The sequence below is a fragment of the Heterodontus francisci genome, chromosome 18 (assembly GCF_036365525.1).
Source record: "Heterodontus francisci isolate sHetFra1 chromosome 18, sHetFra1.hap1, whole genome shotgun sequence".
NCBI classification, from domain to species: domain Eukaryota; kingdom Metazoa; phylum Chordata; class Chondrichthyes; order Heterodontiformes; family Heterodontidae; genus Heterodontus; species Heterodontus francisci.
The window spans coordinates 65,508,896-65,530,696 of record NC_090388.1 but is presented as its reverse complement, the minus strand read 5'-3'; the positions used below and the strand labels follow the sequence as shown (position 1 = coordinate 65,530,696).

Genomic DNA, 21,801 nt, shown 5'->3' with positions numbered 1-21,801 from the left:
CTTCAGGCCGCCCAAGAAAATTCCAGCCATTGTTTCAGGTGGTTAGAACTGGTGTTTTTTGGGGCCGTGCAGGGAAGATCTCCAGAGGAAATGAGGTCAGTGACAGTCTTGGAAATGATGGCTTGATGTTTGGTGGTGGGATCATAGTCCAGGGGAGGTAGGAGGAAGTGTCAGAGAGTTTGTGTTCAGCTGCTGCCGGGTAAAGGTTGGTTTGTCAAATAACAACAGTGCCACCCTTCTCAACAGGTTTAATGGCAAAGTTATGTTTGGACCTTAGAGAACACAGTGCTACAAGTTCAGAGGGAGTCAGGTTGGAGTGATTGATGGGAGCTGAAAAGTTGAGGTGTCACACTGGTAGTTCTCAAGAAAAATATCTAGAAAAGGTAAGAGGCCAGAGGGAGGAGTCCAGTTAAATGAGAATTCTGAAGATGGGAGAAAGGGTCCGCAGTGTGGAGGCAAGACTTCTGACCAAACAAGAGGATATGAAGGCAAAGGCGACAGAAGGAGAGCTTGAAATTCATTGAGGGGGTGTAAGGGGATGAAGGGAAAAACTTCTTCAAGGTGGGCATTCTTGAAACATAAATGACAGTGAATTAAACAAGAATACACAAGCAAAATACTGCAGTTGCTAGAAATCTGAAATGAAAACAGAAAATGCTGGGTGTACTTAGCAGGTCCAGCAACATCTCTGGAGGGAGAAAACAGAGCTTTCTGACAAAAAGTCATTGATTTGAAACATTAACTCCACTTTTCTCTCCACAGATGCTGCCTGACCTGCTGAGTATTTCCAGCATTTTCTGTTTTCATTTCATCTTCTTACATCCCTTGGCAACTCTATTAATAAACAGGTACATTGCATAAAAAGGCTACTAAGATTATTTTTAGTATCTCTTCATATTCAGAGAATCTTATTTGTGCTATGTTCCAAAGCTTAGGGGTACATTTACACAACAGGTTGAGTATTGGTGCGGGGCGGTTTGAGCTAAATTCCTGGGGTGGAAATCATGTGGAAAGATTCAAACTGATTCTGGATCTCACTCCATTTCGCTCTGGTGTCAGACTGGATCCTGATTCCGGATTCAGGCTGCATTTACACTTATCTGCAGCATCACTGCGAAACAAAACCACTTTTAACAGACACTTCAGTTGTAATGCGAATGCATTGTAAATCTTGCAAAACGTAACATATATATCCATTTGTAATCCTTCTATGTTAAGATGATTTTCATCCTTGGAAATTTTTCGCCAATAGTCTCATAAAAAAAACCTATGTAGTGAAACATCATGTTATATTCATCCTGTTATCTTTTTTGAAAGTCATTGGATCATACTGTATGCTAGAAATAATCTCTTGAATGACTCACTTCTCAAACTCAGGTTTGTTTCTCAACTTCCCCTCCTCCCACTACCAGAACAAAACCCAGTAGAGATTAAATCAGAGAAGGAAAAGACATGTGTTATTGTCGTGAGTGTGTGCCAATGTCCTGGGCAGTTACAATGAGTCCCGGTGTTCCTCACCTGTCAACAAGAGCTGTAAAGGCAAAACAAGCATATCCTGTCATTTTAAACATGGACTTGCAGGACCTTGTAACACTGCTGTCAGTAACAGAGTTGCAACAGAAAAAATTAAAGCCAATCTGTATAATAGATTTGAAATATTTTATTGCTGTCTATTGCATGACACTGTGCTTACTTCTTCACCTCACAGGGAAGGTATGAAAATATAGAAACAACTTTGGAACAGCCTTAGCAGTTTCCATAGTCAGAAAATAATATGTTTTAAATAATCCACCAAGCAAGGTAAGTGGAACAAGCATTAAGGGCATTCAAAATGTAAGTAATTTCTATCATGACAGGACAATTGAAAGATTTGAAGATGTAATAAATGATTGTTTCCTAAAACATGTTAGTGAGGAAAGATTTAACGTGTGATAGTGATACTGATGCAGTGTTGGCTCTTCATGTGGGCGGCACAGTGGTTAGCACCGCAGCCTCACAGCTCCAGCGACCCGGGTTCGATTCTGGGGACTGCCTGTGCGGAGTTTGCAAGTTCTCCCTGTGACCGTGTGGGTTTTCGCCGGGTACTCCAGTTTCCTCCCACAGCCAAAGACTTGCAGGTTGATAGGTAAATTGGCCATTATAAATTGCCCCTAATAGATGGTAGGGGAATTGACGGAAGGTGGGGATATGGTAGGGAATATGGGATTAATGTAGGATTAGTATAAATGGGTGGTTGATGGTCAGCACAGACTTGGTGGGCCGAAGGGCCTGTTTCAGTGCTGTATCTCTAAATAAATAAACGAACATTTGGGTAACAGTGAGAACAATATTATTGGATTCAACCAAAGCTGTTGAAAATTTAATGCTAGTACCAGACTAAAAGAGGGCTAGATTTGCAAAGATGGGGTATATGTTGAACAAGTAGATTGGACAGTGCTACTAAACAGGGACATAACCAACACAGAAGAAAGTTGGAATACCTTCAGAACTATCCAAATGCAAAAGGAAGCTATATATATATATATATATATATATAGTGTGTGTGTATATGTATATATATGAACATATATGCTCATACACAGAAGAATGGCATTTCTGCCAAATTTCCATCAGTTACGGGAGTGGAGTGAGAGAAATCCAGAGGAAATTCACTCATTCTGATACTGTGCCAAATGTATAATAGGATAGGCTAATTCGCATAGAACCCTGGTTTCAAAATTGTGAACTTAGCAGTGTCAGGAAAACACCTGAACAATAAGATATATTTCTTAAAACAACAATTATATCGAACACAGATCCCACTTTGAGACTGCGATTGTATTGTTCATGCATGGTGGCACAATGATATTCACTGAGTGCAAGAAATTATGCGCTACAATGCACTTCCCCGCCCCCAAAAACAGTATTTGTTCTTTACTGCTCAATGTCAGCAATACACCCTCAAATTTCACCTGAAAGGCACAGCATTCTTTCAAAGTCAAGGCACTTTTAGGGAAAATACTTAATTGATTATCTTCTGTTATATTTAGATAGATTTGCTAGAGAATTTTTTAATGGGCTTACTTGTAACCTGCTTTTACTTCCAATCTGTAGAAATCCTGATCCAGGCATAAAGGGAGCTAGCAAGTTTGTTATTGATTTAAATTTCCTGTTTTCGTAGGGAAATGGGCACAGTAACACAGGCAAATCAACACATCAGCTCAATTGCTGTTAGAACTAACAATCTAGAAAAACAATTAGTGACTTGCAAAAATTCAGAAATAAAAAAATAAAGGTCTTTTAGCACAAAATAAATGATTTATTTTCAAGAGATTTTCTACATATACTACTTGTCTAGAATCAGTAATAATGAGAAAATTATACAAAATTATGGACCAAGATTGTAACTTATGCTATTCTTTGAATAAATTAAAATAACTTTTAAGAAAAAAAATGTCTGCAGTGTTTAAAAGGCCAAGTCTTGTCTTTCTAAACATTTTCATCAAACAGTGTGGATGTCTAGTATATAAAAAAAGACTAATTGTTCCTGTAGACTATTAGTATCTCAGCATGACACAAATGGCAAAGTGAAGAGTGATTTGTTGGGACCATACTGCTATTAGAGGACCTGTTGAATGAAGGAACTAAATGAACCACAAGATAAAGTTACCACATGGCATCCCAGTGACAGCACTGGTTGAGCACTTGGCTTCTCTACCAGCTTGAATTTTTATCTGAACATTGGTTGAGGCTCAGCTATTCTTGGCAAGAAAAGGGTCCAACCTTGTTTTTCTACATCAACCAGTAGGAAAATGCTTTCAAGCTTGGGAAATTTATTGACACCCAATTCATCAATATCAGAAACTGATATTAAGGCCTTGTTATTTCTACGATTAAAAAAGACACATTTATATAGTGCCTTTCATGACCACAGGACATCCTAAAGCACCTTGCAGTCAATGAAGTACTCCTGAAGTGCAGTCAGCACTGTTGGTATCACTCCCACATCTATACCAGCATAGAGTGACATTGGCGTCTTGCAGACCCAGGTTGCATTTCACACTCCATGTCACTCGTTAGCCAGTTTCATGTGAATGCAAACTGACCCTCATCACTTTGACTTTTGACATTATCCTGGCGTAAAAAGTTATTTTGTGTAGATATCTGGTGAAGATGCCCTCTGTATCCTCTGCTGATAGTCCCTAGCAGAGCTCACACACTTAGACAAGGTATCAAACAGCAACAGATACCTACAGAATCGCATTACAGTGCTAGTTGTACTGCCTTCTGCAAAAAAAGGGAGAAAACAGGAAGTGGAATAGGAATGGAGGGGCCAGTTACTCTAGAAGATACCATTTCTGTACTTGAGTTGTCGCACACAAAGTTAACTTTTAAAAATTGTAACAAAATAAAAAACATGTACCAAAACCTTTCGCCAACTGAATGGGATTGTGTACGATAGAGTAATGTTTTTATGCAACTTCAAGTTTAAGCCATGATATCTGGTCAACATTTAGTGATGCAAAAATCTGGTGTAGTTTATTTTCTGTTGGACAGGCATGAGTTACTATTTAAAAAAAGCTTTTGGTGTGGTCAATTTTGCATTTGGAAAGCCCTGTATTTTTAATCTTGTGCGATTTCCAAATACTGTAATTGCAAAGTAGTTCAACCACAAGTCCTCCAACACTTAAAGCTGTGGAGGTGCAATTTGATGCACTGTGCTACTTTATTCGGCAAGATGATCATTCATACATTACTGCTGTTGGTACACCATTGGTTTTATGACAAATGTTTTCCTAAATTTACCAATGAATATGAACCTCAGCACTGTACAATAGCAACATCAACACACAAATGATTACAGCTCATATTACTAATACTGTGAGTCAAGACCTCTTCCATATAGGTCATATTCCTTAAACAAGATGTAGTCTACCAGTACTGGAGGGAGAGGAAGCAATGCTAAACAAGCAAGGTTTTGCAGTCGTCTTTGCCCCACGTGTTTACGTATTTTCAGTCGGCACAAGTGCTTCAAACGACGAGGGTTTTCTGCAAGAAAATCAAAGTTATTTTCAATTTATTTTTCCAATGAGTGGACTTTAACCAGACCTCCATTAGTTTGAATACTTAATGGAGAAAAAGTGTCACTGAGGCTTCAAAAACACCAACCAGAATCTGAGCTAGCTATTTTGCAGCATTGCATTGTAAAGTAGAACAACGTTCTTTGCATAGCTGATCTGATTATAACCTCAACTCCACATTCCCACCTACCCCTGATAACCTTTCATCCCCTTGCTTATCAAGAGTCTATCTACCTCTGACTTAAAAGTATTCAAAGACTTTGCTTCCACCGCCTTTTGAGGAAGAGAGTTCCAAAGTCTCACGACCCTCTGAGAGAAAACATTTTTCCTCATCTCTGTCTTAAATAGGCGACCCTTATTTTTAAAGGGTGACCCCTAGTTCTAGATTCTCCCACAAGAGGAAACATCCTTTCCACATCCACCCTGTCAAGACCCCTCAGGATCTTATATGTTTCAACTCCAGGGGATACCAACCTAGCCTGTCCAACCTTTTGTCATAAGACAATCCGCTCATTCCAGGTATTAGTCTAGTAAACTTTCCCTTAACTGCTTCCAACACATTTACATCCTTCCCATATAAGGAGACCAATACTGTACACAGTACTCCAGATGTGGTCTCACCAATGCCCTGTAAAACTGAAGCATAACCTCTCTACTTTTGTATTTAATTCCCTTCGCAATAAGCAATAACATTCTATTAGTTTTCCTAATTACTTGCTGAACCTGCATAGCAACCTTTTGCGATTCATGCACTACGACACCCAGATCCCTCTGCATCTCAAGCTCTGCAATCTCTCGCTATTTAGATAATATGCTTCTTTTTTATTCTTCCTGCCAAAGTGGACAATTTCCCACTTTCCCACATTATACTCCATTTGCCAGATCTTTGACCACTCACTTAACCTATCCATAACCCATTGTAACCTCCTTATGTCCTCTTCACAGCTTACTTTCCTACCTACCTTTGTATCATCAGCAAATTTAGCAACCATACCTTTGGTCCCTTTATCCAAGTCATTTATATAAATTGTAAAAAGTTGAGGTCCTAGCACTGATTCCTGTGGCACACCACTTGTTACATCTTGCCAACCAGAAAATTACCCATTTATGCCTACTCTGTTTCCTGTTTGCTAGTCAATCTTCTATCCATGCCAATATATTACCCCCTACACCATGAGCTTTTATTTTCCGCAATAACCTTTGATGGGGTACCTTATCAAATGCCTTCTGGAAATCTAAGTACAGTACATCTACCGGTTCCCCTTTATCCACAGCACATGTTATTTCTTCAAAGAACTCCAATAAATTGGTTAAACATGATTTCCCTTTCACAAAACCATATTGACTCTGCCTGATTACCTTGAATTTTTTGAAGTGCCCTGCTATAACATCTTTCATAATAGCTTCTAACATTTTCCTTAAGGCAGACATTAAGCTAACTGGCCTGCAGTTTCCTGCTTTCTGTCTCCCTCCCTTTTTGAATAAAAGGAGTTACATTCGCTACTTTCCAATCTAATGGAACCTTCCCCGAATCTAGGGAATTTTGGAAAATTGAAACCAACACATCAACTATCTCACTAGCCACTTCATTTAAACCCCTAGGATGAAGTCCATCAGGACCTGGGGACTTGTCAGCTTGCAGCTACAACAATTTGCTAAGTACCACTTCCCTGGTGATTGTTATTTTCTTCAGTTCTTCCCACTCTTCCATTTCCTGATTTACAGCTATTTCTGGGATGTTACTTGAATCCTCTATAGTGAAGACCGATGCAAAATACCTGTTGCATTCATCTGCCATCTCCTTATTTTCTATTATTAATTCCCCAGACTCACTTTCTATAGGACCAACACTCACTTTGTTAACTTTTCTTTTTTAAATGTCTATCGAAACTCTTACTATTTTTTTTCATATTTCTAGCTAGCAGGAGAAACAGGAGCAGGCCATTTAGCCCCTCAAGCCTGTTCTGCCACTCAATGATCTGATCTGCAACCTAACTCCATATACCCACCTTTGCCCATATCCCTTGATACCTTTGGTTTACAAAAATCTATCAACCTCAGATTTAAAATTAATAATTGATCTAGCGTCAATTGCCATTTGCAGAAGAGAGTTCCAAACTTCTACCACCCTTTGTGCGTAGAAGTGCTTCTTAATTTCACTCCTGAAAAGTCTACCTCTATTTTTGAAGATTGTACACCCTCGTCCTAGATTCCCCCACCATCGGAAATAGTTTCTGTCTATTTATCTCTCTGTTCCCTTTAACATTTCAAAATCATCCTTTAACCTTCTAAATTCCAGTGAATACAACCATTGTTTGCGTATTCTGTCCTAGTATGCTAACTCTTGGAGTTCAGGTATCATTCTGGTAAATCTACGCTGCACTCCCTCCAAGGCCAATATGTCCTTCCTAAGGTGTGGTGTCCAGAACTGTTCACACAGAACTCCAGGTATGGTCCAACCTAATGCTTGTGTAGTATGAAGCAGGATCAAGGAACTATACAGACCAGTAAAACAGGGCTTATTTTCTCTTGCTAAACTCAGATTAAAGCCTGTGGCCTTGGTCTACTCTTTATTCTTACAGTAAAAAAAACTCCAAAGTTGTCAAAGGTTTAATAGTACTGCAATACAGCAAATCTGAGCAATAGAGTCTTAAATAAAAAGGGGGAAGTACAAATACTTAAAGCATAAATTCAAACCAGATAATGCAGGAAAACAGAGTAACTCAGACAGCTTTCAAAAGAGATATGGTAAATTACTTTCAGGTGGGGATCTTTCCTAAAATAAAATCAGGTCTGAAGAATGCCTCACTCAGAACAGTAACCCGTTTGTGTTCTTTCGCATATTGTGTTTCTTCTGGTTTTCAACATCGAGGTACTGCAGTTTCCTAGCGAGGAAAGAGAATGAAGGCAGATTTACCCATGATGTCACAGATCTCAGGCCACTCCTTTTGCTTCTCAAGAACAGGTTTTAATTTCACACAGAAGGAAACGTAATCCACATAATCTATCAGCACACGTACGACCTTTCCGACTAAGTGACTCAGCCAGGAAACAGTGATGAACTCGCAGAACTGCAAACAAAATCAAAGAACAGGATCACATCAAGAACATGTTAGCACATAAATCAGACAAAAATTGCCACTGAGCCAAAGAAACAGATATTAGGACAGGTGACTAAACGTTTGGTCAAAGAGGTAAATTTTCAGGTGTGTCTTAAAGGTGGAGAGAGAGGTAGAGAGACCAGGAGGTTTATGGATGGACTTCCAGAGCTTAGGGCCCAAACAGCTGAAGACATGGCCACCAATGGTTGGGACAAAGAGAATAGGAGATGCATAAGAGGCCAGAATTAGAGGAATGCTGTGTTCTTGGAGGATTGTAGGGCTGGAGGAGATTACAGAGACAGGGAGGGACAAGGCCATGGAGGGATTTGAATACAAGGAAGATAATCTTAAAATTGAGGCATTGGGAGCAGAGGTAGTTCAGTGAGCAGAACTTGGTGCAGGTTAGGATATGGGCAGCAGGATTGTTGATGAGCTCAAGTTTATGAAGGGTGCAAGATGGAGGCCGGCCAGGAGAGCATTGGAATAGCCAAATCTGGAGGTAACAAAAGCATAGATGAGGTTTCAGCAGCAGATAAGCTGATGCAGAGGTGGAGGCAGGTGATGCTATGGAGGTAGAAGTCTTTGAGATGGAGAGGATATGGGTAGGAAGCTCAGCTCAGAATGCCGAGGTTGCAAACAGTTTGGCTCAGCCTGAGAGAGTGGAGGGGGATGAAACTGACAGCAAGGGAAAAAGGTGTGTCACGCAGACGAAGACAATGGCTTCAGTCCAGGTTATGGTACTTTCTTCAAAAACAGGCAACAACATAACATCAATATGAAAAAAATAATACAAATCATATTGAAAATAGGGCAGCACAGTGGCGCAGTGGTTAGCACCGCAGCCTCACAGCTCCAGCAACCCAGGTTCAGTTCTGGGTACTGCCTGTGCAGAGGTTGCAAGTTCTCCCTGTGACCGTGTGGGTTTCCACCAGGTGCTCTGGTTTCCTCCCACAGCCAAAGACTTGCAGGTTGATAGGTAAATTGGCCATTGTAAATTGCCCCTAGTGTAGGTAGGTGGTAGGGAATGTAGGATTAGTATAAATGGGTGGTTGATGGTTGGCACAGACTCAATGGGCTGAAGGGCCTCTTTCAGTCCTGTATCTCTCTTTGACTCTATGAAATTAGCACATGTGTAGTCAGGATCAGGCATCTCCTGAAGAGAGCAAGTGTTTGTTTAAAGGGGCATACTTAGAACATACATTAGTTTGTGACAACTGAATTTTCAATGTTTGTTTTCTGCAGTTTGGTTGTCATAGGGTGTTCTAACTCAGGGCTTTGCCAGGCAGATTTATCATTGCTACAATCTAAATTTTGGACATCCAAATTCCAGTTGGAATTCCACTATTATTTGGAGGAGGAAGAACATAAGAAAGAGGAGCATTAATAGTCCATATAGCCCCTTTCAATAAGATCATGGCTGAATTTCTACATCAGTTCCACTTTCCCATCTTATCTTCATTTTCCTCAATTTCCTCATGCCCCAAATCCTAGAGATCACAGTCTTGAATATACTCATCGGCTGAGCAGCCACAGCCCTCAGGAATAGAGAACTTCAAGGATTCACAACCCTCTGAGTGAAGAAATTTCTCTTCATCTTAGTTCTAAATGGCCAATGCCTCATCCTGAGATTATGACCCCTAGTTAGAGACGCTACAGTTGGGGAGAACAGCCTCTCAGTATCCACCCTGTCAAGCCCTTGAAGAATTTTATACATTTCAATGAGATCACCTCACATTCTTCTGAACTCCAAAGAAAACAGGCCATTCTATTCAGTCTGTCCTCATAGGACAGCCCATTCGTGAATTAATCTAGTGAACATTCATTCATTGCACCCTCCTTCTAAGGCAAGTACATCCTTCCTTAAGTAAGGAGACTAAAACTGTCCACAGTACTCCAGGTGTGTTCTCATCAAAGCCATAGATAATTGCAGCAAGACTTCCTTACTCTGATACGAAAATCCCATTGCAATAAAGGCTAGCATACCATTTGCTTTTCTATTCTTGCTTGCTGTACCTGTGTGTTAACTTTCTGTGATTCGTGTACAAGGATCCCAAATCCCTCTGAATCCCAACATTTACCAGTCTCTTACCTTTTAAAAGATATCCTACTTTTCTATTCCTGCCGTCAGAGTGGATAATTTCACACATCCCCACATTTGAGGAAAAACCTTTTCAAGCAGTGAGTGGTTAAAGTCTGGAATGCGCTGCCTGAGAACGTGGTGGAGGCAGGTTCAATTGAAGCGTTCAAAAGGAATTAGACAATTATATGAAAAGGAAGAATGTGCAGGGTTATGGGGAGAAGACAGGGGAATGGAACTGAGGGAATTGCTCTTTCGGGGAGCCAGTACGGACACAATGGGCCAAATGGCCTCTTTCTGCACGGTAACGATTCTATGATTCTGTGATTATACTCCATCTGCCACCTTCTTGTCCAAAGATTTAACCTGCCCTTAACCCTTTGCAGCCTATTTTCTTCCTCCTCACAGCTTACTTTCCTATCTAGCTTTGAATCATCAGCAAACTTGGATACATTACATTCGATCCCCTCATCTAAGACACTGATATAGCTTTTCAACAGCTGAGACCCAAGCACTGATCCTTGTGGTACTTCAAAAGCTATTCCTTGCCATCCTAAAAAAGATAGTTTATTCCTACTTTCTGTTTCTATCCGGTAACCAATCCTCAACCCATGCTAATAAATTACCAACAATGCCATGATCCCTTATCTCTGTAACAACCTTTCCTGTGGCACCTTAACAAATGCCTTCTGAAAATTTTAATATACTATGTCCACTGTTTCCCCCTTACCTACCTTGCTAGTTGCACCCTCAAAAAACTCTATTAGATATGTCAAACACCATTTCCCTTTCATAAAACCTGTTGACACTACCTAATCATATCATGATTTTCCTAGTGCTCTGTTACCATGTCCTTGATAGATAATATATTTTAGCATTCTCCTTACTACTGATGTCAGGCTAACTGGCCTATAGTTTCCAGTTTTCTCTCTCCCTCCTTGAACAGCAGAGTTATATTTGCTACTCTCCAATCCATAGGGACCATTCTAGAATCTAGGCAATTTGGAAGACCAAAACCAAAACAATCACTATCTCTCCAACACCTGTTCTAAAATGCTAGGGTGAAGACCATCAGGTCCAGGGATTTGTTGGCTTTTAGCACCATTAATTTCTCCAGTACCTTTTGCTTTTACTAATATTACATTAAGTTCCTCACTTTCATCAGACCCTTCCTCTCAATTTCTGGTATGTTCTTTGACTGCAAAATTCAATTGCGTAGCACACATATTTTCAGCTTTATGGGTGCCATTTTGGATTAAAATGCATCTCTGCTGCATGCATACATTTCTGATGCTGGCTGTGCTGGACATCATTTTGGTGAAGTTGTTAGTGTGGGCACTGGGAGCATGCACCAGAAGTATTCAGAGTAGGTAGACCGTGACATCAGTCAGCATGTGATGCTGATTTGACTCTTGCGGTGCCAATTTCGACCTCAATGCTCTGGATAATGCCCTCTCTTAATCTCACACAGCTGAACATGCATTCTGCAGTCGGAATGACTCCCCAGAAGTGATATTTAATGTCATCATTAACTACTTTCAGGTTAGTTGCTGATTGACTTCTACTTGCTGTTGTTGAGTTAGTAATAGAGTTTGGAGGAGGATGAGGAGGCGGTGGAGAAGGGCTCTCAGTAGGAGGCCATATCCACCCAAGGTCCTCAGGGAGGAATTCTCCTATCTCAACCTCAGCGAGGAACAGTGCGTGCGACATCTCCATTTCACTAAGCCACCTGTTGAAGGCAGCCATTCAGCCTCGGAGCAGGGCGAGGACAGCACTGCCAGGGGCTGTAAAGGTGACTGTGGCCTTGAGCTTCTTAGCACTGGCATCCTTCCAGGCTGCAGCAGGCGACATCTCCAACAGCTCACAGTTTGCCATCCACTGTCATTGATGTTTTATACACAAAGAGAGAGTAATACATTGGCATTCTCTCTTTCCAGATAGAAGTAATGGAGTGAACACACAACTTTGTCAGGATAGTGTACTTTCCCATGGTGCAGGGTGCCACTGACTGCATATGCCGCTTTGCGAACACCATACATAAATTCAGGGATGTACCGCAATGTCAAAGGGATCCACTCCCTCACTGTCCAGCTGGTGTGTGATCATACTCAGAACAGGCAGGTCAATGCCCCCTATCCTGGCAGCAGTCATGATGCCTTTATTCTGCACCAGTCTTCTGTACCAACAGCATTTGAGCCACCAACAGAAACCAGAAGATGCCTACTGAGTGACAAGGGCTATCCACTGACCACCTGGCTCATGAGTCCAGTGTGCAACCCACTCACACATGGACAGTATGCGTATAATGTGAGCCATGCTGCCACACGAAATAGCGAGCAGACCACTGGGGTGCTTAAGCAATGCTTCCGCTGCCTGGACCACTCTGGAGGAGCCCGGCAGTACTCGCTAGATTATGTGTCACAACTCACTGTGATCTGCTGCATCCTGCACAACCTCCTAATCCTGTGGGCAACAGCCCTTGCCACCAGCTATAGGGCAAACAGCTGAGGAGGAAGAGGCGGAGTTGGAGGAAGCGAGGAGGCAACCACTACATCCCTTTTCTGCCAGGCTGTTGGTGGTTGGCGTATCTGACTGCAGTACCAGTGAATGCAACCAAGCCCAATTTCCCATTCAGCAACAGTCCCCCACCTTCCCTTCCCTCTGTTACTGTATATCACAGAGTCTTCTTGGCCACAATGCTGAAATAAAAGTCACCACAAAACAAACATTCCAAACCAACTAAATCAATAAAACCATCTAATATTCTATACAAAAGTCAACTAATCACCCTTGATCAATACCTTAGTGCCTGTCTTGTGTGTGCCTTTGCCTGTCCTAGTGTTCCTACACTGTGCTACTCCAGTGGCTGGTGGAAGGCTGCTGACTTTCAGTGGGGGAGACTGCAGATGGTTTTGCAGAATGGCTACATGCAACTCCAGCCCCAGAAGGCCAAGCTTCGGACTGGACCACCTTGGCATGGGCAGCAGCAGTCTGAGTTGGCTGGCTGATGAGCAACAGCAAGAGCACTGGTGAAGTGACAGTAGTGGGAGGACGAATGCTATCATCCTGAGAGAGGATAGCAGGGTCATGTTTCACGGAGCCACTGTCACTCCCCCTAGGCAGCACCTTAGCAATCCTAGCAATGTGTTGGAGAACAGATTGTTGGACCGCTGTGAGACCCTGCAAGCCCCTTTGAAGACTGGTATCTGCGACCACAATGGCAGCATTCTTAGCGTCCGTGGCAGGAGGCTGACATTGCATGACAGCAGTCTGAGCTTTCACTACAGCACTCAGACATTGGCTGGCTACTGCTTGCGCTGCAATGGAAATGGTTGGTGCTGGACCCCTCCATGCTCCTTGACAGTGATCACAGGCTTTCTGGCAGGCCTGCCAATGCACCAAGCATTTCTGTTTGCATACCCATCAGCCTTTTTCCATAGGCCGCCCCATCAAATTCATTATCTGAGTCCTCTTGAATAGAACTTGTGTGTGACCTCTCCCTCTATCAAGCTGGCACCTATGCTATCCTTGCCCCTGCCCTGGTTGCAAGCCACTTGTGCCTGGTGTCTCATGATGTGCAGATCCCGCCTCTAAACTAGCCTCTAAAGTGTCAGTATCTGTACTGCTGGCTGCGTGTGTCAAGAGCGAATGGTGGAGTTTCATCTTCATCACTGTCTTCCTGCTGTTCCACCACTGCCTGGCCAGATGGCAGTTCTTAGGTATCTGAAAAGAGAAAAGCACAAGGGTAGGGTTGCAGTGTGGGGAGGGGAAGAAAACCAAGAGGTGCATACTTACGCCATCTGCAGCTTGCGTAGAAGACATTGTGGGGTGAGGGGGAAGTGAGATGTGAGGAGGAGGATTAGGTATGAACAGACCATCAGCTTCGATGCTTTCAGTCCCACTGCTGGTCATGTCCTCAGTGTTGGCTGCTCCAATGACAGTGAGGACATGCAGGCGCGTCTGTTCCCTGTCAGTTAGCCCCTCCTTCCTCCGGTTATGTGACACCTTGTCCTGCAAGAGGGAAAGAAGTGTGTCAGTGAGTGTGGTGTAATGTGTTTGGATGATATGGCTGTCATGCTTGAATAGCTGGCAGTGTGTGCAAGCTGTAAGATGTAAGAGTGAGGCTTGCAACAGTGTTAAGTGTGTGAGGGTGAGGTGAAGCTATGAATGTGAGGGATGAGTCATGATTAATGAGATTATTGGTAGGTGAGTGATGGGGTGTGGTGCATGAGCAGAATGTGGGGTTAATAGTGCAGTTGGTGAGATATGGGATTTGAAGATGCATTCACTGACCTTGACCACTTGTGTGAGCTTATTTAACTTCTTGCGGCACTACATCCAGGTCCTTGGGACATTGACCGTGACAGTTATCAGCTCTCACTGCCTTCACAGTGTCTGCCTGAAGGGCATCCTGGTCCTCTGTGGATAGAGGACCTCTCCTCTCCCGTCCACCTACTGTAGGCCTCCAGTGCTGCGTTGGAGAACTGCGGAGTCTGCTCTCCCTCTTGTTGCACCATTAGTTACTCTTCTTGCGGGCCAGACACTTTCCCCCAGCCTCTCCCAGCACCTGCTCCAGATAAAATGCAGCTCCCATTTGAGAGATACACACTGGCTTTAAACAGTGAAGGCTAGCTTGAACTTGTTAGCATCGCCCGCTCAGGGGTGCAGCCACTCAACCATGCAATTAGTGCTAGCTATACACTATAATCCGGTAAATGAGCAGGCAGCATGAAGTTTGCAAGCTCTCTGTATTGGAAGGAACAGAAGCAGATTAATAGCACATTACAATCCCTGTACTGTTTTTAGGCCCTATCGAATTTTGTGGCTTTTGTGGCTTCTACTATGAAGTCAGACAAAATCTATTTGTTTAACACCTCAGCCATTTTGTTATCCCTCATTATAGGTTCTCTTGTCTCTGCCTGAGGGACCCATGTTTATTTTCACAATCTCTTCCTTTTTGCATACTTGTAAAAGTTCTTTTATATTTCTTGCTAGTTTATTTTCATATTCTAGATTCTCTCTCTTTATCAATTTCTTGGTCATTCTTTGCTGACTTTTAAAACCCTACCAAATTACAAGCTTACTACTCCCAAACCACTAGCAACATTGTAAATTTCTTTACATCCAGTAATATCCTTATCGTTTCTACTTCGCCATGGATATACCACATTTCCATTCCTCAAGGGAATGTATATTCATTGAGAATTATGAATTATTTATTTAAATCTTTGCCATTGTTTATTTAAATTTAAGACTCTAGTTTTGAGATTAACCATACCACTCTCAAATGTAATATGAAATTCTAATATATTATGATCACTCTCCCCCAGAGGATCCTTTACTATAAAATTATCTATCAACCATGCCTCATTTCATAACAGAAGAGGATGAATATGATAGGGGAAATGAGGCAAGTTAAATGTACCAGATGCAAACTGACAACACCCATCCTTACCTATGCAGCTGTAACTACAAGCCGAGGCACATCTACTTAAAAATGTCTGAGGAAATCTGCCTTCACCAGGGAAGCCAACCTGGAGCCAACCTTGGCCAGCAGCAGTCTCGGTCCGCACAATCCTGAACTTTTCTGTTTCAAGTTCATTCCAAGCCACCAGGGGACATTAGTAACATTAGTTAATCTGCAGTGCATTATTTCTGCAGTGCATTATTGCCTGATCAAGCAAATTCATTGGTTGTCAGCATTGGCTTGGTGCTCATACTCTCGCCTCTGAGTCAGTGGGTTGTGAGTTCAAGCTCCCACTCTGGAAACCTGAGTACATATTCCAGACTGGCACTCCAGTGCAGTACTGAAGGAGTGCTACACCGTCGGGGGTGTCGTCTTTCGGATGAGGGATCCATCTGCCCTCTCAGGTGGATGTAAAAGATCCAACAGCATTATTAAAGGAAAAGCTGGGGATTTTTCATGGCGACTTAAGCAGCTTTTAATCCTGAACCAACACCACCAAAATATTTTAATTGATATTTATCTCATTGTTGTTTGTAGGAAATGGCAAATCGGCTGTTGTATTTTCCTATATTACAATATGCTTCAAAGGACTTCATTGGCTGTACTTTAGAATAGTCTGAGGTCATGAAAGTTGTTATAAAAATGCAAGTTTTTTTTTTCTTTTACCTTATCACATCTCTTAGAAACTTCTCAAACACTTCACATGCACTGAATTACTTTGAATTCCAGTGACTGTGGTCACTTTATATGATTGCATTGGAAAACCAATTCATTCTAAAAGGGTTGCTACAATTCTTTTTTCAAATCCCTTACTATGCAATACGAACTAGGAGTGGGTTACTTACTGAGGTGATATAGGACTTTGGTTCAATCATAGGCCAGGGAAGAAACCTGCCATCAGAGTGTATGCAGTCAAAACACATCGGCACATTGTAGCCGTTATTGAGCAAGAGCCTCAGCATCATTTCATCATTTACAGCATACTGGATAGCAGTGGGAAAGTGAGTGTCATTAATCAGCATGAAGTAGCTGTTGACATTGGCACCATAACGTAGAAGCAAACGCACCAGTTCATGATTCCCCGCTCTTACTGCTACAAGGAGGCAGGACAGTGGATCTCTGTTTGGTAATGCGCCCCCTTTCAGCAGGAGTTCGGTGCATGCAATATCATTATTAGACACGGCAATAAACAGAGCGGTTCTCCGTTTGTCATCATAGCTTTTGGCGATCTCTTCATCTAAAAGTGCATTAACGTCAAATCCACTTTCAATCAGTAATTCGAGGCACTGGGCACTGCCACCTTCAGCAGCAGAATGGATTGGATTTATCCCACTTCTCTTTATTGCAGATTTCCAAGTAACCAGAATGAGAAGTTTCAGGGCCCTGCAAATGAAAATATAGCATCAAGCACAAGATTACAGATGAATTAGAATTTGATCTTTGCAGAAAGAATTCAGGAATTGACCATTCCATTATCAATGGAATTCCCTGATAACCGATTGCAAATGATGTCTCAACGATATATAAATTACATACAATATACACACAGATACAGGCCATTCAGCCCAACCAGTGTGTGTGGTTCTGTACTCTACACGTGTCTTCTCCTGTTTCATCTACATCATCTCAGCCTTTCAACATATTTTTCTATTCCCTTTTTTCTCATGGACTCGTCTAGTTTCTTTTTGAAAGTATCTAAGCTATTTACATCAACCATTTCCTGTACTGGTGTGTTCCACATTCTAACCACTCTCTGAGTGAAGAAATGTTTCCTTATTGGATTTATTCTTAACTATCTTGCATTTATAACCCCTAGTTTGGATTCTCCCACAAGCACAAACATTTTCTCCACATCTACCCTGCCCAACCCATTCAGAGATTTTAAGATTTCATGTCTCCTCTATAGAAAAAAAAACAACCTGTTCAATCTTTCTCGATAGCTGTAATCTCCAAGTTCTGGTACCATCCTTGTAAATTTCTTTTGTACTTTCTCCAATGCTTCTATGCCCTTTTTTTAATACTATGCAGACCAGAACTGTATATTGTACTCCAGTGTGGTACTATACAAGTTAATATAACTTCATTACTTTCAAATTCTCTACCCCTAGAAATAAATCCCAGTGCTTTATTAGCATTTTTAATTGTTTTGCTGGCCTGCAATGTTGCATCAAACTTTTCATGTAAACATTATTGCTCACCAATAACACGCATTTCACAAACAGCCCATTGCCCCTCCAACACTCACTGTTAGTGTGGAAATTAACTCAAAAACAAATAAAACCTCTGTCAAAGGGGACAATAGATTTTTAAAAAATAGGATACTTTAATGTAATATGAAGATTATAATCTCAACGCAGAGATCAGGTGACATATAAAGACTCAAACTATATAATCTGACACCTCTTGATGAGATTACTGCCTTCTCTATTCTTATTTATATCAAAGGGTTGAGGCTTCTGTTGCCCTATTTTCTTCTCTTTGCAATATGCACATTGCATAAAAAAGTGACTTGGTATTATGGGTGTCTCCATGACTGATATTGATGTGCTGTGATTAAAGGTTATTGTGCCAACAGTGCTTGTCTCTGTCTCAAGTTTTTTTCCCTGTGTGATGCTTCAGTAAAAGGAGTCTGGACATGGCGTCCAATTTGCTGATGTTCCTGCCGGATCATCGAGCTGCATTGATGATGCAGTTGAAGTCACTGCCTAGAATGACCAGCCTGGATGTCGCCAACAGCAGTGAGAGCTGCTGGAAGATGGTCAGCTGCTCGCTGTGTTGAGCCGGGTCGTACACGTCGTTTAACCAGAGCAGAGCATTGTTGTACATTACATCTGCTACGAGGAGGTGATCAACCACCACCTCCTTAACTTCGGAGATGGTGAAGTTGCCTCCCTGCAACAGAATACCCAGGCCAGAGGAATGGGAATCATTTCCCCCTGACCAAATCGATAGCCCATGGGACCACCACCTTGACCATTGTCTGTAAGTGCTGAGGTGCGGGATCGCACACTCCTGCAGAAATAGCAGGTCAGCTTTGATTTTGTCCAGGTAACCCAAGGTCGAAACACATTGCATAGTGGCTTTAACGCTATGCAGGTTAATAGAGGCAATTTTTAAAACCATTTTAAAGATTTTAGATTACCAGTCCGAAAGTCTATGCAAGTTCCACCTCCTTGGGTATGCCCCTGCATACCTGTGGTTGCAAACTGTTGCACTTTTGCAGGGCTGAGAAACCAGTCCTGCTCTGCCACAGGAGCATTGTTCAGTCTGGGTGAGGTCAAGGGGGTCGTGCACTCGGGAAGGGTTGCCTTGTGCTCAGATGATGTTGTTGTTCCACACTGCTTCTCGTCGAAGCCGTTGCTGCTCACGATATCCCGGAGCTGGGGGCCACTGGTTGCATTGCTGCTCCCACATTCCTGGAGCTGGGGAGAGGGGGTGGGGGGGGGGGCGCTGGTCGCATCACTGCTCCTGGCGTCCCGAAGCAGATGTTCCCTTTCCCCTTTGCTGATTCCAGTGTTTCTCAGCTGAGGGCCATTTGTCTCCTCCACTTTCTTGGTGTTTTACCGCTTTTTTTATTGGTGATAGCTTTCGTGCCCTTCCTCACCCGAGAAGGAGCAGCCACTGGTCTCTGTCTGGGACATCAGCCGCTTCTTGCTGCTAGTTTGCAGGGCAGCTCTCCCCTTCTTTTCTGTTCTCTTCTTTGTATTTTTACTTTTCACAATTTGCCACTCTCCTTGTTTGGTGCTGCCTCCTCTTCCATCGACTCTGCTTTCCCTGGAGGGGTTTGGCCAATTTTTGAACTCCTTTACGTTTTGTTAGCATGCCATGCCCTCTTTCCCATTATCTTGTGCACTCAGGATCTTTGTGGAGGGTCGGGTGCAAATTTCCTTTGCAGCAGCCCTGATTGATGCTCCTGCTTATATGGCCTGCACATAGATAGCACAGTGTTTTGGGAAGGCCTTGTAAAGCTGGCCACCCTCCCCACACAGGTTGCAGCACTTGCTCTTTTTGCAGTCCTTTGTCAAATGTCCTTCCTGCTTGGAGCTCTGGCAGAAGGTTGCACTGCAGTTGACGGCCAAATCACCAGTTTTGCTGCAGGTGCGACACACTTTGGGCTTTTTTTTCCCAAAATATACTTTATTCATGAAAATCTGTAAAAAATACATTACAAAACAGTTCCAAAAAGCACCAAGTCAAACAATACAAAAAGTGCAAAGGAGATCAGTTTCCTTCAATACAGGAGTGAGTTGCCTCACAACCCTTCCATTTCGTTTTACATGCCATGTACAGTTTACAGTAAACAAATATTTTCTGGATACAGTTCGAGGGGTTTCCCATGGATCCAGCCCCTCAGTTCAGCTTGGTGGGGGGACCTTACACTGTGGTCTTTCTCCATTGAGCCTTTGCTGTGGCTGCCCCAAGCTTTAGTGCGTCCCTCAGCACGTAGTCCTGGACCTTGGAATGTGCCAGTCTGCAACACTCGGTTGTGGACAACTCTTTGCACTGGAAGACCAGCAGGTTTCGGGCAGACCAAAGGGCGTCTTTCACCGAATTGATAGTCCTCCAGCAGCAGTTGATGTTTATCTCAGTGTGCATCCCCGGGAACAGCCCGTAGAGCACAGACTCCTGTGTTACAGAGCTGCTTGGGTTGAACCTCAACAAAAACCACTGCATCTCTTTCCACACCTGTTTTGCAAAGACACTTTCCAGAAAGAGGTGGGCAACTGTCTCTTCCCCACCACAGCCACCTCGAGGGCATTGTATGGAGGATGTGAGACTCCAAGCGTGCAGGAAGGATCTGACAGGGAGGGCTCTTCTCACCACAACTCAAGCTACATCTTGGTGCGAGTTTCAGAGTTCTGGTGATGAGGCTAAATGACTTTGGCAGTCTGCTCGGGGAACCATCCGACAGGATCCACCATCTCCTTTTCCCGTAGGGCTTTGAGGACATTCCGTGCAGACCACTGCCTGATGGATTGGTGGTCAAAGGTGTTTTTCCGCAGAAACCTTTCCACAAAGGATAGGCACGGTCCAGCTGGATGAAGCGTTCCGCGGCAATGTGACCAGGCCATCCTTCACAACACCTGGGACAGATAGAACCTCAGCACGTAGTGACACTTGGTTTTTGCGTATTGGGGATCTACGCACAGTTATCTCTTGCCCAACCCCCACCTCACTTGTTTATAATCTGTGACTTTTCTAATATTTGTCAGTTCCGAAGAAGGGTCACTGACCCGAAACGTTAACTCTGCTTCTCTTTCCACAGATGCTGCCAGACCTGCTGAGTGATTCCAGCATTTCTTGTTTTTGTTTGTGTACGCACAGCTTGATGCAGCCGCACACGAAGGTGGTCATCAGGATGAGGGCGATGTTGGGTACATTTTTTACACCCTTAACCAGAGGTTTGAACATCGTGTCCCTCCAGACCCAGTTCATTTTGGATCCCCAGATGAAGCAGAAAATGGCTCGGGTGACCGCCACAGCGCAGGAGTGGGGTATGGGCCAGACCTGCGCCACGTACAGCAACAACGTGAGCGTCTCGCATCTGATGACCAGGTTCTTATCCACAATGGAGAGAGATCGCTGCTCCCACATGCTCAGCTTATGGTGTACCCTAGCTACTGGCTCTTTCCAGGTTTTGGTGCACACATCGGCCCTTCCATACCATATCCCCAACACCTTCAGGAAGTCTGATCTGACGGCAAAGGGGACAAAGGATTGGTCAGCCCAGTTCCAAAAGAACATGGCCTCGCGCTTGCCTTGGTTAACTTTGGCTCCCGAGACCAGTTCGAACCTGGTCACAGATGCTCATCAGTCTGCAAACGGACAGCGGATCCGAGCAGAAGACGGCGACGTCGTCCATGTACAGGGAGGTTTTAACCTGAGTGCCTCTTCTGCCTGGGATTGTAGATCTTGTAGATGAGGGTGATGATGCCTTTCCTCATGGATTCTGACATGCTACCAGTCAGAAGTATACTCTCGTATACACTTTGGGCTGCCCTGCGTACACTAAATAACCTCGACTTCCTCCAATGGTAAAGCTGGAAGGATGGTGGAGGATGGCTCCATTGGCATCCACCTTCAAGATCACCCTGA

General features: G+C 43.1%; 1 protein-coding gene across 2 annotated transcripts in view; it reads right to left on the bottom strand.

The window, feature by feature from the left end:
* Positions 1 to 3,319: 3,319 nt before the first annotated feature.
* Positions 3,320 to 21,801, bottom strand: part of LOC137379690 (ankyrin repeat and SOCS box protein 15-like) — a 40,555-nt gene continuing 22,073 nt past the window's right edge. Inside the window, exons 8-10 of one of the 2 annotated variants that reach the window (XM_068050900.1) lie at positions 16,551 to 17,088; positions 7,978 to 8,131; positions 3,320 to 5,028 (exon numbers count right to left, since the gene is read on the bottom strand). In XM_068050900.1, the coding sequence (XP_067907001.1) occupies positions 4,853 to 5,028; positions 7,978 to 8,131; positions 16,551 to 17,088 (868 nt within the window). In that variant the 3' untranslated portion in view covers positions 3,320 to 4,852. The remainder of the gene's footprint in view (positions 5,029 to 7,977; positions 8,132 to 16,550; positions 17,089 to 21,801) is intronic. The other variant, XM_068050901.1, reaches the window with a different exon arrangement.